The sequence below is a fragment of the Erinaceus europaeus genome, chromosome 1 (genome assembly GCF_950295315.1).
Source record: "Erinaceus europaeus chromosome 1, mEriEur2.1, whole genome shotgun sequence".
Lineage (NCBI taxonomy): Eukaryota > Metazoa > Chordata > Mammalia > Eulipotyphla > Erinaceidae > Erinaceus > Erinaceus europaeus.
In genome coordinates, this window is record NC_080162.1 from 94,636,058 (window position 1) to 94,649,145 (window position 13,088).

Consider the following 13,088-nt stretch of genomic DNA (forward strand, 5'->3'; position numbering starts at 1 on the left):
TACTATTATTTTGTATAAAAAATAGCATTAGCTATCAAGACTCTGCATCTAAATTTAAGGTCAGTAATAAGCTTCTAATTCAGTGAAAACTTTAGAAACAGCACCCATGACATTATCTGTCAAACATGGTGAAGTTGGTGGAAGGAATCATAATAGACTTATTACTATGAGAACTTTGAAATCTGACTTTTTATACAAGAAAAAAAAAAGTCAACTTACTAGTTACTGAGCAAACTGGCATAAAGATATTCAAAACTACACAGTACAGAAGCATTTTTCTATCTTTTAACTTAACTGCCAAAAGTATTTACTGTCATCAAAAGTCTAGGGATTGGAGCAAACTAAGCTTTTTAAAGGATAATTTAAAATAAAAAAAAAAAACAACTGAAGTTGCTATGGTCATGGGAAAATACACTAGCTCATTACCCTGAAAAAAGATTCAGTGGAAACCACAAGTAGCTTGAATTTTTGTTAGTTGACTCAGAACTAAGATTGTCCCTAGCAACGAAGTCACCACTGGTTTTTTTAATGACTAATTCATAAAAATTCAGATTTTTTTTTTTTAAAGATTGCTTGAAATCGGATCTTTTCAACTTTCAATTGTATTCTTTCACTTTTCAGAAGCTATCTAATAACCAAGAGTTGCACCACAAGCATGGACTGCCTACAAAAGCAAAAACACCACAGAACTAATAAGATTCATGCACTAGTGCTTTCGCCATTTATTAGAACCTATTTTCCCACTTAATATAAAATTTCTTTTTGCAGAGACAGAAACAGAGAGCAAGTGAAAGAGATCATAGCACCGAAGCCTCCTTTAATGTGGTGGGGGCTAGGCTTGAACCTGGGCTGCACACATGGCAAAGCAACACACTAACCAAGTGAGCTATTTTGCCAGTCTGTTGACTTCCTGCATTTTTTTTAAAAAAGTAAATTAAATTTAAAAAATGAGAAAAAGCAGCGTGGGGGTAGATAGAATAATGGTTATGAAAACAGACTCTCATGCCTGAGGCTCTGAAGTCCCAGGTTCAATCCCCTGGGCCAGAGCTCAGCAGTGCTGATAAAAAAAAAAAAGAGGAAGTGCAGTACTAACCAGCAAGTAATAAGCACATTAGAGACTAGAGGTCTCAGATAAAATCCAAACATTCAGCACTATCAAGTAGCATTTGGCACTGTAGCTAATGAGAATCATTTGCATTTGACAGTGTTCATGTACTAATCTGTGTGATAATTCCACCCATTTTTATGAAGTTCTTAATTTTAATAATTTTTGAAGAGGCAATTTTAAATATTTTGGGAAGCAAGTGATTCTAGAAAAAAAAAATTGATGTCTCCCCTGATTACCACTGTCAAATCCAGTTATCTATAGGGGTAGACCATCTCAGTGATTTAAATATACAGATATTCTTCCAAACTATTTTCCCATATTTACATACACATTTATACACACATAGTTGTTATTTTAGTTAGGCCTTTAACTTATTCCCAATGGATAAAGGAAAGACCATGCATCAAAAGAGGTTTTTTTTCTTTTCTTTATTGGAGGATTAATGGTTTACAGTCAGTGAAATGGATGTAACATTTCTCAGCTTTCCACATAACAATTTAACCCCTGTAGGTCCTCCATTATCATGTTCCAGGAACTGAACCCTCCCCCTCCACCAATACACCAACTCTCCAAGTTCTGCTTAGTGTTTTCCCTTCTGTTCTTATTTTTCAACTTCTGTCTGAGTGGGAACCTCCCATATTCATCTTTGTCTTTCTGGCTTATTTTACTTAACATGATTCCTTCAAGCTCCATTCAAGACGAGGTAAAGGTGAATTCAGAGCAGGGGAGATAGCATAATGGTTATGCAAAACAGACTCTCATGCCTGAGGCTCCAAAGTCCCAGGTTCAATCCCCTGTACTACCATATGCCAGAGCTAAGCAGTGCTCTGGTGTTTCTCTCTGCATCTCTCTCAAAAATAAATAAATAAATAAATAAATAAATAAAAAAGATAAAAAAAATAAAATAAAAAAAGGTGAATTCACCATTTTTAATAGCTGAGTAGTATTCCATTGTGTATATAGACAACTTACTCAGCCACTCAAAAAGAGAACTTTTTTAAAAAAATAATTTATTAATTTATTCATGAGAAAGATAGGAGAGAAAGAACCAGCCATCACTCTGGTACATGTGCTGCCAGGGATCGAACTCAGGACCTCATGCTTGACAGTCTAGTGCCTTAGCCACTGCGCCACCTCCTGGACCACAAAAAAAAAAAAAAGAGAACTTCTTTAGGTTGGAGGGTAGATAGCAGAATGCTTATGCAAAGAACTCTGATGCCTGAGCCTCCAAAGTCCCAGGTTCAAGCCCAGCACTACTATCAGCCAAAGATGAGACGTGTGCTTTGGTTAAAAAACTTTTTTTTTTTTGTGGTCCGGGAGGTGGCGCAGTGATAAAGCTTTGGACTCTCAAGCATGAGGTCCCGAGTTCCATCCCAGGCAGCACATGTGCCAAACTGACGTCTGGTTCTTTTTCTCTCCTCCTATCTTTCTCATAAATAAACAAAATCTTTTAAAAAATTTTTTTCATTGATTTTTTTAAAATTGCTATCAGGGTTTTTTTGGGGGGCTCCGTGCATGCCAATTCCCAGAAGAGTAAGTACCAGAGTTTGTCTGGTTGTCTCTCTCCCTCCTATCTCTCTCATAGGCAATTATCTTAAACTTGCTTGGTACCAGACTATTTATTTTGAGAAACCACAATATCACCATTCTTATATTTATACATTTGATTTTGTCCTTGTTTCTATGCAGTGTTGAGGATTCAACCAGGGTTTCTTACATGCAAGATATGCACTCTACTACTGATACCTCCCAGGCCCACTAGAGCTTGATACACACTGGTACTTGTTCCCCAGTTTTTGATGCTCCAATTCCAGTAGAGTACTTTGCATAATGAATGAGCAGTGTCTGTCTCCCTGCATGTGAGGTTTTTACTGCCAAGGCAAATTGGATGTACTCACACAAAGTGACAGAAAGACTGAATGACAAGCTAACATTGACCATTATTCTAGTTGTTCTTTCCGGACATACTGGGAGTGGGGGAACAAAGGAGTTCATTAACCAAGAAATAAAAAAGTTATTTATAACAGCAACAAATGGAATTTTAGTTAAGAACAAACACCACCTATCTTCTACTACTTAAATAAAAGGTCCATGTGTTTGAGGATACAACTTAAAGCCCATCAATGTTACTAACTGATGATAAATTTAGGAAAGTTCAAAAAAAAAAAATTAGGGAAGTTCTGGTAGAAGAGTCACAAGGAATTGTCTTAACAGTTTTAATATGAAGACAATTAGAAGGGGAGGAAAGGGTGGAAGAGAAAGTCAAGTGACTTACAAATTTATTCTAAGAAAGTTAATGGGGGTGGCTGGGTGGGTGGAGACAGATAGGATAAGGTTATGCAAAGAGACTCTCATGCCTGAGGCTCTGAAGTCCCAGGTTCAATTCCCTATACCATCATCAGTCAGAGCTGATCAATGCTCTGGTAATAAAATAAAATAATTATAAAATAAATTAAAAAAGAAAGCTAATGGGGCTGGGTGGTGATGCACTTGGTAAGGCACATGTTATAATGGTCAAAGGCCAGTCCTCACCTGCAAGGAGAAAGTTTCACTACTGGTGAAGCAGTGCTGCAGGTGTCTTTTTTTTTTTAAGTGAAGTCTCATTTATTTACTTTTATTATCTTTATTAGATTAGATAGAGATAGCCAGAAATCAGGGAGTAGGAAGAGGTAGAGAGGGAGAGAGACAGAGATACCAGTAGCATTGCTTTACTACTTGAAAAGCTTTCTCTCTGCTAGTGAAGACCAGGATCTCAAACCTGGGTTCTTACACATTGTAACATGTGTGCTCAACCAGGTATGCCACCACCCAGCCTGTAGGTGTCTCTTTCCCCTTTCCTTCTCTAGCTCCCCCTTCCCTCTCAGTTTCTGTCTCTACCCAGAAAATTAATTAAAAAAATTTTTTTTAAGTTAACAGTTACAGATGTTTTCAAACACATTAAGAACCTCTGAAAACTAGGGTTAGGTAGACAGCATAAAGTTATGCAAACAGACTTTCCTGCTGGGGGCTCTGGGGTCCCAAATTCAACCCCTAGCACCACGATAAACCAGAGCTAAGCACTGCTCTGGTACATCTTCTCAAAGTGGCAATCAACACAAATGTCCATCTATGCTGGAAATATCTTCATGGGGGGGGAAAAAAAAAAGCACAAAACAGTTAAGTATCAGTAAACATTTACTTGCAATAAAGTACACATCAGCCATCCCTAGGTTTAAAATTACCTATTTCCCTTACAAAGATTATAATCAGGTTGCTACTTTGTGTCAGCCTTGAGAATTAGTTCACAGAACTCCAGTGAAGAATAAGATTGTTTGTGAATGAAGGTGAGATAGAAAACTTGATGTCTGGGAGGCGGCACAGTGGGTAAAGCATTGGATTCAGATACTGGGTCCTAAATTTAATTCTCAACATACATGTGTCAGGATATTGTTCTGGTTTTCTTCCCCACACCCTTTTTCATGAATACTTTTAAATTTTTTTTTAAGTTCAGGGTTGAGAAGAATGGAGGAGGATGAAAGACTTTTAAAAAAATATATATGTTATTTATTTATTTATTTTTCCCTTTTGTTGCCTTTGTTGGTTTTTATTGTTGTTGTGGTTACTATTGTTGTTATAGGACAGAGAGAAATGGAGAGAGGAGAGGAAGGCACAGAGGGGGAGAGAAAGACAAACACCTGCAGACCTGCTTCACCACCTGTGAAGCGACTTCACTGCGGGTGAGTAGCCTGGGGCTCCAACCGGGATCCTTAAGCCACCAGGGTCCTTGCCCTTTACATCACATGCGCGCTTAACCCGCTGCGCTACTGCACGACTCCCAAGACTTTTTTTTTTTTTTTAATTTTGCAAAGAACAGTGGTTGAGAAGGCAGTTGAGTAAGGGTGTTAGAGTGTTCTAAAATATAGTGAAAGTCTAATGCAAAGAGGCTCTCATGCCTGCAGCTCTAAAGTCCCAGGTTCAATCCCAGCACCATCATAAACCAGAACTGAGAGGTGCTCTGGTACAAATATATATATATATATATATATATGGAACAAGGAGGTTAATGATTTTTCTGTTAAATTAAAAAGTTGTAAGGTTGCTTTTTTTTTTTTTTTGTATACAACAACAAAACTAATAAATGTTTCTCTTAGGTGAGTTAGATAGCATAATGGTAAGCTCAAGACTTTCATGCATGAGGCTCTAAAGTCCCAGGCTAAATCTCCTGCAATACAGAACTGTGCTGTGTTCTGGCTAAAATAAAAATAAAGTAACTTTAAAAAATGTACACTCACTGCAGTCAGCCTTCAGGTGCTAAGTAGGTTAAGAAGACCCTGGAGTATCATGAAAGCAAAGTATGAAAGTCTACAGTACCCACAAATGCTACTCATTTGTCTATTTAGTCAATTATTATTATCTTAAACTTGCAAAGTTATAAAATCATCCCAAGTCTATTCTCTCCACAAAATCCTTCAAATCCCTTAAAATATCTTATTTTATTAAGCTGAAGAGAGAATCAGAGCATCACTCTGCTGGAGATGGAACTCAGGACTTCATACTTAAAAGCCCAATACTGTAAGCACTGCACCACCTCCCAGGTTGCATAAATTTGAAGCACAAGGACTGGTGTAAGGCTCCTGGTTCAAGCCGGGGCTCCCCACCTGCAGGAGAGTCGCTTCACAGGTGGTGAAGCAGGTCTGCTGGTGTCTATTTTTCTCTCCCCCTTCTCTCTCCATTTCTCTGTCCTATTCAACAAGGATGACAATAATAACTTCAACAATAAAACAACAAGGGCAACAAAAGGGAAAAAAAAAAGTCAGTGGAGCTGTGATTTACAAAAAGATAGCCAAGGGCTTGGCATTAAAATGAACAGAAAGAACTTTAAGGAAATAACATCAGTTTCTATAGAAAAATTAATATACCAGTTTTTTTGCATCATGAAACCGGCCAACAAGTATTTTTTAGTACTTCCAGGAAGATAGTAGGATAAACTTGTCTATCTCAAATACATATTGCAATTTAGTATTTGTGACTTTGACTACTCCTCTAATAGTCCTGTTTGCTCTATTTTGAGAGTCTCCGTTTTAATTATGGTTTAGAGAACAAGTGGTAGAAAGGAAGGCAATGTAGGAGACTGACAGCTGGGTAAATTTATAAAATTCTGGAGCTGCCAAGAAAAGCTAGAGGTCAAAGTGATTCAAGCACTGGTTCCAGAAGAGGAAACTAGAAAGCTCCAAAGGTGAAAAACCTAGAAGTGGGTGGGGTCAATGCAAAATTTAAAAATAAAAGTAAATCATTAAACAGTTTGAAACAACCTTTGTTCCCAGGCTGGGAATGTCAATACAGCTCAAAATTTTCTGGTATGGCTTTTTCTTAAAATTACAGAACACTAACAGGAGTAGATTTAGGAAGACAAAGGATCAAGTTCAATAGCCTCTGTAAGCACTAGTTAATGAAATCTCTAGCAACTGGGTCCTTTATTCCACACATTCATTTATTTTTTTTTAAAGCAGAAAAGTTGCTTTGCTTCTTTTCTTAGGAATGTATCATGTGGGTGGTAAAACAGCTTCTCCTTATGACTGTGACCCGGGTTCCAGCAGTGTCTCAACTGCACTGGGGGAAGCTCTGGTGGTGTGGTTCCTCTCTCTCTCTCTCTCTCTCTCTCTCTCTCTCCCCCTTTCTTTCTAAATTCTCTCTACCACTTTATCTGAAAAAGTCTAAGTGGAGAGGTGAAGCCCCGGTGACTTCAAAAACAACAACAGTAATAATGAAGTATTGTGACTTATTGAGTTTATTTGCTCTGAGAAAGCAACTTGACTGAAGTCCTTGAATTGACAGTTACCGAAAACTGAAAATTGTAGGATAACCTGAACATCAAATCGTCACCGACTTTCTTCGGCACTTTATCTTTTCAGGAGCTCAAATCTGGTGCAAGTCAGGTCTAGCACACACCCCCAGGGCTATTTCATTCCATTGGCTGGCGGGCAGTCCAGCAGTTCACACCCTTTAGACTTACTGTCAGGACGCCCGGTGTTTATTTGTCGGAGATGTTACACTGCCCATGCATTACTTTTCTTTCTTTTTCTTTTGAACAAAACCCAAGGTATTGTCAAATGGGTTGTACCAACAGCCCTATTTCAATAGTAATAAATGAGAACTCTTTTATCTGGTTAAAACTATCCCCGTTTCAAACCTGTAGGCAAGTCATTTTGTTGGTCCCATCTGTCACCTGTCACTAGCAGTAAAAAAAAAAAATCGAAAACAATTATTTTATAGTTTGCATTCGAGTACGTCAGAGACGATCACAAAAACTTCCACTGGGCGAGAGATAAACCGGTTGTTCTCTTTTTCTAGAAGTGCATTTTTAAAAAAATCAGGACCCACCCAGTGAGTCACTTATTCCAGGATGAAAAGAACAGCGGTGCGGTGTCTGTTCTGCATAGAGCATCCACACAAACAGATGCCCCGGGTGATGATGGCTGGAGGGGGGTTAGCGGTGGTGGTGGTGGGAGGGGGGGGTTAACGAGAGAAAGAAGAACCACTATGCATCCCAGCTGCCACCCCCATCCCCTACCCCCGAAGCTGGCGGAGGGGCGGGAGGCGGCCGCACTTACCTCCCTTGCAGGGGGTGCGGTGCTGGCTGTGCTGGGCCCGGTAGCCCTCGATGACCTCCCAGGAGCCGTCGTCGCGCCGGATGGGGAAGGACAGGCTCAGCACATGGTTGCAGGGCTTGATGATCCGCAGGATGCCGCGCACCCGGTTCCGCTTCTGTTCCTCGCTCTCCCGGGTCTTGAGATCCTCCACCAGCTTGTCCTCCACGATGCTGGCGCCGCGATCGAAGAAGCCCTCCACCATCTTGAAGAAGTTGGGGTCGTCCTCGCGGTCGGCCGACGCTTCGCTGTAGTGTCGCCGGGCGGGCGGCGTGAGGCCGGGCAGCGGGGCGGCGGCGGCGGCGGCGGCGGAGGGCTGGCCACGGCTGCGGCCCAGCAGCGCGGCCGAGTCAGCCGCCGCCGACGTCAGGGCGGCGGGCCCGGAGCGGGATAGCAGCAGCGCTTCGCCCAGACAGCGGTACATGGCGGCGGGGCGGAGGCCGCGGAGGACAGGCGCTCTGAGGAACCGGGCACCTAGAGAGGGAGGAACGGCTGGGCGCGGAATGGCTCTTTTTAAGCTGCAGCTTCCTGCCCCGCTGGCTGTCCCCTCCCCTCCGGCGATCGCCGCCTAACGGGAAGGACGGACTTTGAGGACCGCTGGCTTAACGTCGCCTGTGAATGGCAGGGCGGGGGCGCGCGCCGCCCAGGGAGCCCGGCCTCCGCCTCCGCCGCGGCCTCGCCCGGCCTCCCTGGCGGCGGCGCGTGCCGCCCGGCGGGGGCGCGCAGGCGCAAGCGGGCGCGGTGCGCATGCTCGCGCGTGCCCGAGGGGGTGGGCGGGGCCAGAGCCGGCGCGGACTACCCGGATCTGCCAGGAAGAGCTGTCACAGGTCTGAGCGCGAGCGCGAGCGCGGCCGCGGCTGCGGAGGGTCAGGCCACTGGGTGTTCGGGAGGTTACGGAGCCCGGTTGCCCCAGGGCAGGGGTCTGCGCAGGGTCGGGTCGGTCTCGAGAGAAAGTACCCGTGGAAGACCGCTAGGGGGCGCTGTGAGCGCCGGCCGGGGACCCCGCGGGGGTGAAAGTGGCGCGGTCTGGCGGCGGGCCCCGGGGTGTGAGTCACCGTGTGGCTCTTCCCCCCGGGGTTGTCCTCGGCTGGCCTGGCCCGGCCCAGCGTGGGCGGGAAGGGGAAACCGGGGCGCGGCGACCGAAGGCAGAGCTCCGGGCTGGGCTTTGTCCCCGCAGAGAATTTAGTGTCCTTCGAAGAGCGGCGGCGCCGCTCTCGGGTCTTGAGTCAACCTTGCACCAAGTCATCGATGTTGAGGGATAAAAACTTGGAGAACCGTTACTGGAGCTTTCTAAGATTTGCTGTTCCCGTTTTCAAAAAGAAAGAAAAAAGACCCTGTCGAAATGCAAAAACAAACAAACAAAAAGCAGGAAGTTCTTTCTTAGTGGTTAAAGGGTTCACAATAGCATTTGTGAATTGTGCAAGACCAGAGGGGCTAATAAGGCAAATATACATACTTGGGGAGAAATGTTATAGTGACTTCTATGGTCTAGGGAGTTGCACGTAAAAACCGAACAACAATATAAGGCTTGCAGACAAGCCACCAACAGCCACATTGCCAGCTTTTTCTTCCCAGTGTACTTTGATATATATATATTTAATGGCACCATTGACATACAGCACGGCATTACTTCCTGACATTCATTTTGTTGTTCTGTTAGAATATGGAAGGAGAATATTTTGATTCCGAAGGCTTGGATAGTCAAGAAAGACATAAACAAAGACTTTAAAACTACTTTCCTGAAAATATGTTTAGTGTTAATCCCTTGATTCTTAAACTTCAAGCTCTGTTTGGAAAGGGAAGAGGTTTGTAATGTAAAGTTAAAATATTATCAAGTGAAAAGGAACTTGGTGTTTTAACCTTTTGACCAGCAAGTTAAATCCAAGACTTAGTTCAAAGTATAATTTTCACTGAAAAATAGTATGGGTGGGGGAGATAACATAGAGCTTGTGCCAAAAGGATATTATGCCTGAGACTCCAAAGTCTCAGGTTCAATCCACAGCACCACCATAAATCAGAGATGAGCAGTGCTCTGGTTTAAAAGAAAAAGAAAGAAAGAAAGAAAGAAAGAAAGAGAAGAGGAAAAAACATGAACTAAGTTTTTTGTTTTGAGAGTACACTGAGAGATGAGGCTTTCTTGCTAACCCAACCCTGTTTCACATTGCTTCTTTAAGGTTTCATTCACCTGATTTCAGAAAGGGGTAGTGGTGGGTAGAACCTTGGACCTCTGAGCCTCAGGAATGAAAGCCTTTTTGCATAATGTTTATACTATCTCAAAAAATAGTTCAGTTATTTGGTTCAAAATTAATAACTGTGATATAAAGTCTGTATAGTTTCAGCTTTACTTTGGCTATCATGTACATCAATTTTGCAAATTTAAGTTTAATCTTAAAAAAAAAAAAGGAACCACAGCATTGCTCATTCAGGTTTGTGGTGGTTGTTGGGTGGAATCAGAGGACTGAACCAGGATCCATAAAGCCCCAGGCTTGAAAGTCTTTTTGCCTAACCATTGTACTATTTCCCCAGCCCTGGCTTTCATTTTTAAAAGAAGGCTAGAATTTAACCTTAAGGGAATTTGGGTTATTTGTTAAATATTCTATGACTATAATTTGGTTTTTTGCCATTGAGATTTACCACATTTTAGCTGTTTTAAAATTTCAGGTAATTTCTTCTTGAATGATAGAATCTTTTTGTGCTTTCAAAGTGCTATTAAAAATACTCTCCAAGATGGGTTAAAGCCCAGCTCCCCTAACTGTGAGAAGGGGTCAGGGTGCAGACTGCCAGTTGAGTTGTGAAACACCATTACAGGTGTCTATCTTCCCCTTTCTGTCTCTCTTCCTTTCCCCTCTCATTTTCTCTCTTATCAAATAAAAGAAAGAAGGAGGATAAATGAGAAAAGAAGAAGAAGAAAGATGTTTTGTCCTGCCACCCCAGCAGTGGGTTCACCCTGCAGGAACCACACTCCAGCAATAACCCTGGTGGCAAAAAAGAAAAGAAAGGAAGAAGAAAAAAGAAAGAATGAAAAAAGAAAGAGGAAGTAAGAAAGTTAGGAAGAGAAGTTTGTTAATTCATAAATAACAGTCACTTAGGGAGTCGGGTGGTAGCTCAGCGGGTTAAACGCAGGTGGTGCAAAGTGCGAGGACCTGCTAAGGATCCCGGTTTGAGCCCCTGGCACCCCACTTTCAGGGGAGTCGTTTCACTAGTGGTGAAGCAGGTCTGCAGGTGTCTGTCTTTTCTCTCCTCCTCTCTGTCTTCCCCTCCTCTCTCCATTTCTCTCTGCCCTATCCAACATCAATGACATCAATAACAATGATAATAACTAAAACAATAAAACAAGGGCAACAAAAGGGAATAAATATAAAAAAAGTCACTTTAAAATATTTTAAATTGAAAAGTAATACATAATTCATTTATTCTAGACATTTCATTTAAATGGACATGTACATTGTGCTCCATTGTGACTGGATTGTGTCATAATATTTTAAAAAGTGTTGTTTTAGCATGTTATTAGTGCTTATCTTTATGGTTGAGTAACATTCATTGTTTGACCATAACTACTATTCTTTGGTTAACATTTAGTTTATTTCTAATTGATCGGCTTTTTCGAAGCATCAAACATTCTTGTAAGAATTATTTTTACTATTTATGTCATGGGAACTCACACAGGTGCTATTGCACTGCTATGAGTAATTTTTTAAAAAATAATTTATTCCCTTTTGTTGCCCTTGTTTTTTTATTGTTGTAGTTACTGATGTTGTTGTTGTATAGGACAGAGAGTAATGGAGAGAGGAGGGGAAGACAGAGAGGGGGAGAGAAAGATAGACACCTGCAGACCTGCTTCACCACCTGTGAAGCAACCCCCCCCCCCCCCCCCCCGCAGGTGGGGAGCCGAGGGCTCCAAACGGGATCCTTTTGCCAGTCCTTGCGCTTTGCATCATGTGCGCGTAACCCGCTGCACTACCGCCCGACTCCCCGAGTCATTTTTTTTTTTTTGAGAGAGACCACACCATGGGGGAGCTTCACCAGTGTAGTGGGGCAACCGTGTGGTTCTGTTTAATTTTTTGAGGGAGTGCCAAATTGTTTTCTATAGTAACTGAGCCATCTTAAGGAGCCATTTCCTCCTAGCATGTATGAGCCTTCTAATTTGTCCACATCTCAATATTGACTATTACTTGGTGTAAAGTGGTAGCACAGTTTGGCATTTTTGGGGGGATGGTCTTTGCCCTAGTTTCACTCTCTGGGACCCACTTGTTTATTATTTATTTATTTATTCCCTTTTGTTGCCCTTGTTTTATTATTGTGGTTATTGATATCATCGTTGTTGAATAGGACAGAGAGAAATGGAGAGAGAAGGGGAAGACAGAGGGGGAGAGAAAGATAGACAATTGCAGACCTTCTTCACCGCTTGTGAAGCAACCCCCCTGCAGGTGGGGAGCCGGGGGCTCGAACTGGGATCCTTTCGCCAGTGGGTCCTTGGGCTTTGCACCACATGCGCTTAACCTGCTGCGCTACCGCCTGACTCTCTGGGACCCACTTTTTTAGAGAGGGGTAGGGTGCTGGGCAGTAGAGCACGGATTAAGCACATGTAATAAGGACAAGGATCCACCCAAGGATCTGGGTTCCAGCCCCCAGCTCCCCACCTAAGTGGGGTGGGGGTTGTTTCACAAGTGAAGCAGGTCTGCAGGTGTCTATCTTTCTCTCCCCATCTCTGTCTTCCCTTCCTCCCTCAATTTCTCTCTTCTTCTTCTAGCGTTTGCCCTTCTTCCGTAGCCAGTCAACAGCAAAGCTGTCAGGAGCTGCTTGTTGCTGGCTTTGAAAGTGACTGGGATCCATGTGGATTCAGTCGGCTAGGAAGGATCGTCAGTTTCCCCAATGAATGGGTACTCACGGGATGCACCACGAGAAGGTCGATCCAATGCAACCCAATTTCTCTCTATCTTATCCAACAACAACAATGGAGAAAAGATGGCCTTCAGGAGCAGTGGATTCATAGTGCAGGTACTGAGCCCCTGTGATAGCCCTGTAGGCAAAAAAAAAAAAAAAAAAAAAGGGAGAAAGGTAAGACGCCACAGCACCAAGGATTCACCTTAATGTGACAGAGCCTGAAACTGAACCAGGCTAGTGGGAATGGCTAAGTGGGCACCTTCCAGATGAACTATCTTGTTTTATTATGGTTCTGATTTGTATTTCCTTGTTAACTAATGACATTAAGTTACTGTTCATTTGCTTATTGACAGTTTTATGTATATTTATTTAATTTATTTATTTATAGGATAGAGACAGAAATTCAGAGAAGGGGGAGAGAGAGAGACGCCTGCAGCATTGTTTCACCACTTGTGAAGCTTTCCCTCTGT

The 13,088-nt window shown here is 42.6% G+C and overlaps 2 protein-coding genes across 4 annotated transcripts in view; one reads left to right on the forward strand and one right to left on the reverse strand.

Moving 5' to 3' along the window:
* The window catches only part of GLUD1 (glutamate dehydrogenase 1), a 47,361-nt gene extending 38,973 nt beyond the window's left edge, over positions 1-8,388 (reverse strand). The window contains exon 1 of the mRNA XM_060191079.1: positions 7,699-8,388. Coding sequence (XP_060047062.1) covers positions 7,699-8,158 — 460 coding nt within the window. The 5' untranslated portion in view covers positions 8,159-8,388. The remainder of the gene's footprint in view (positions 1-7,698) is intronic.
* Positions 8,389-8,501: 113 nt separating this feature from the next.
* SHLD2 (shieldin complex subunit 2) overlaps positions 8,502-13,088 on the forward strand; it is a 195,647-nt gene continuing 191,060 nt past the window's right edge. The window contains exon 1 of one of the 3 annotated variants that reach the window (XM_060190981.1): positions 8,502-8,561. The gene's annotated coding sequence lies outside the window, so the exon portion shown is untranslated. The remainder of the gene's footprint in view (positions 8,562-13,088) is intronic. The other 2 variants (XM_060190995.1, XM_060190989.1) reach the window with 2 other exon arrangements.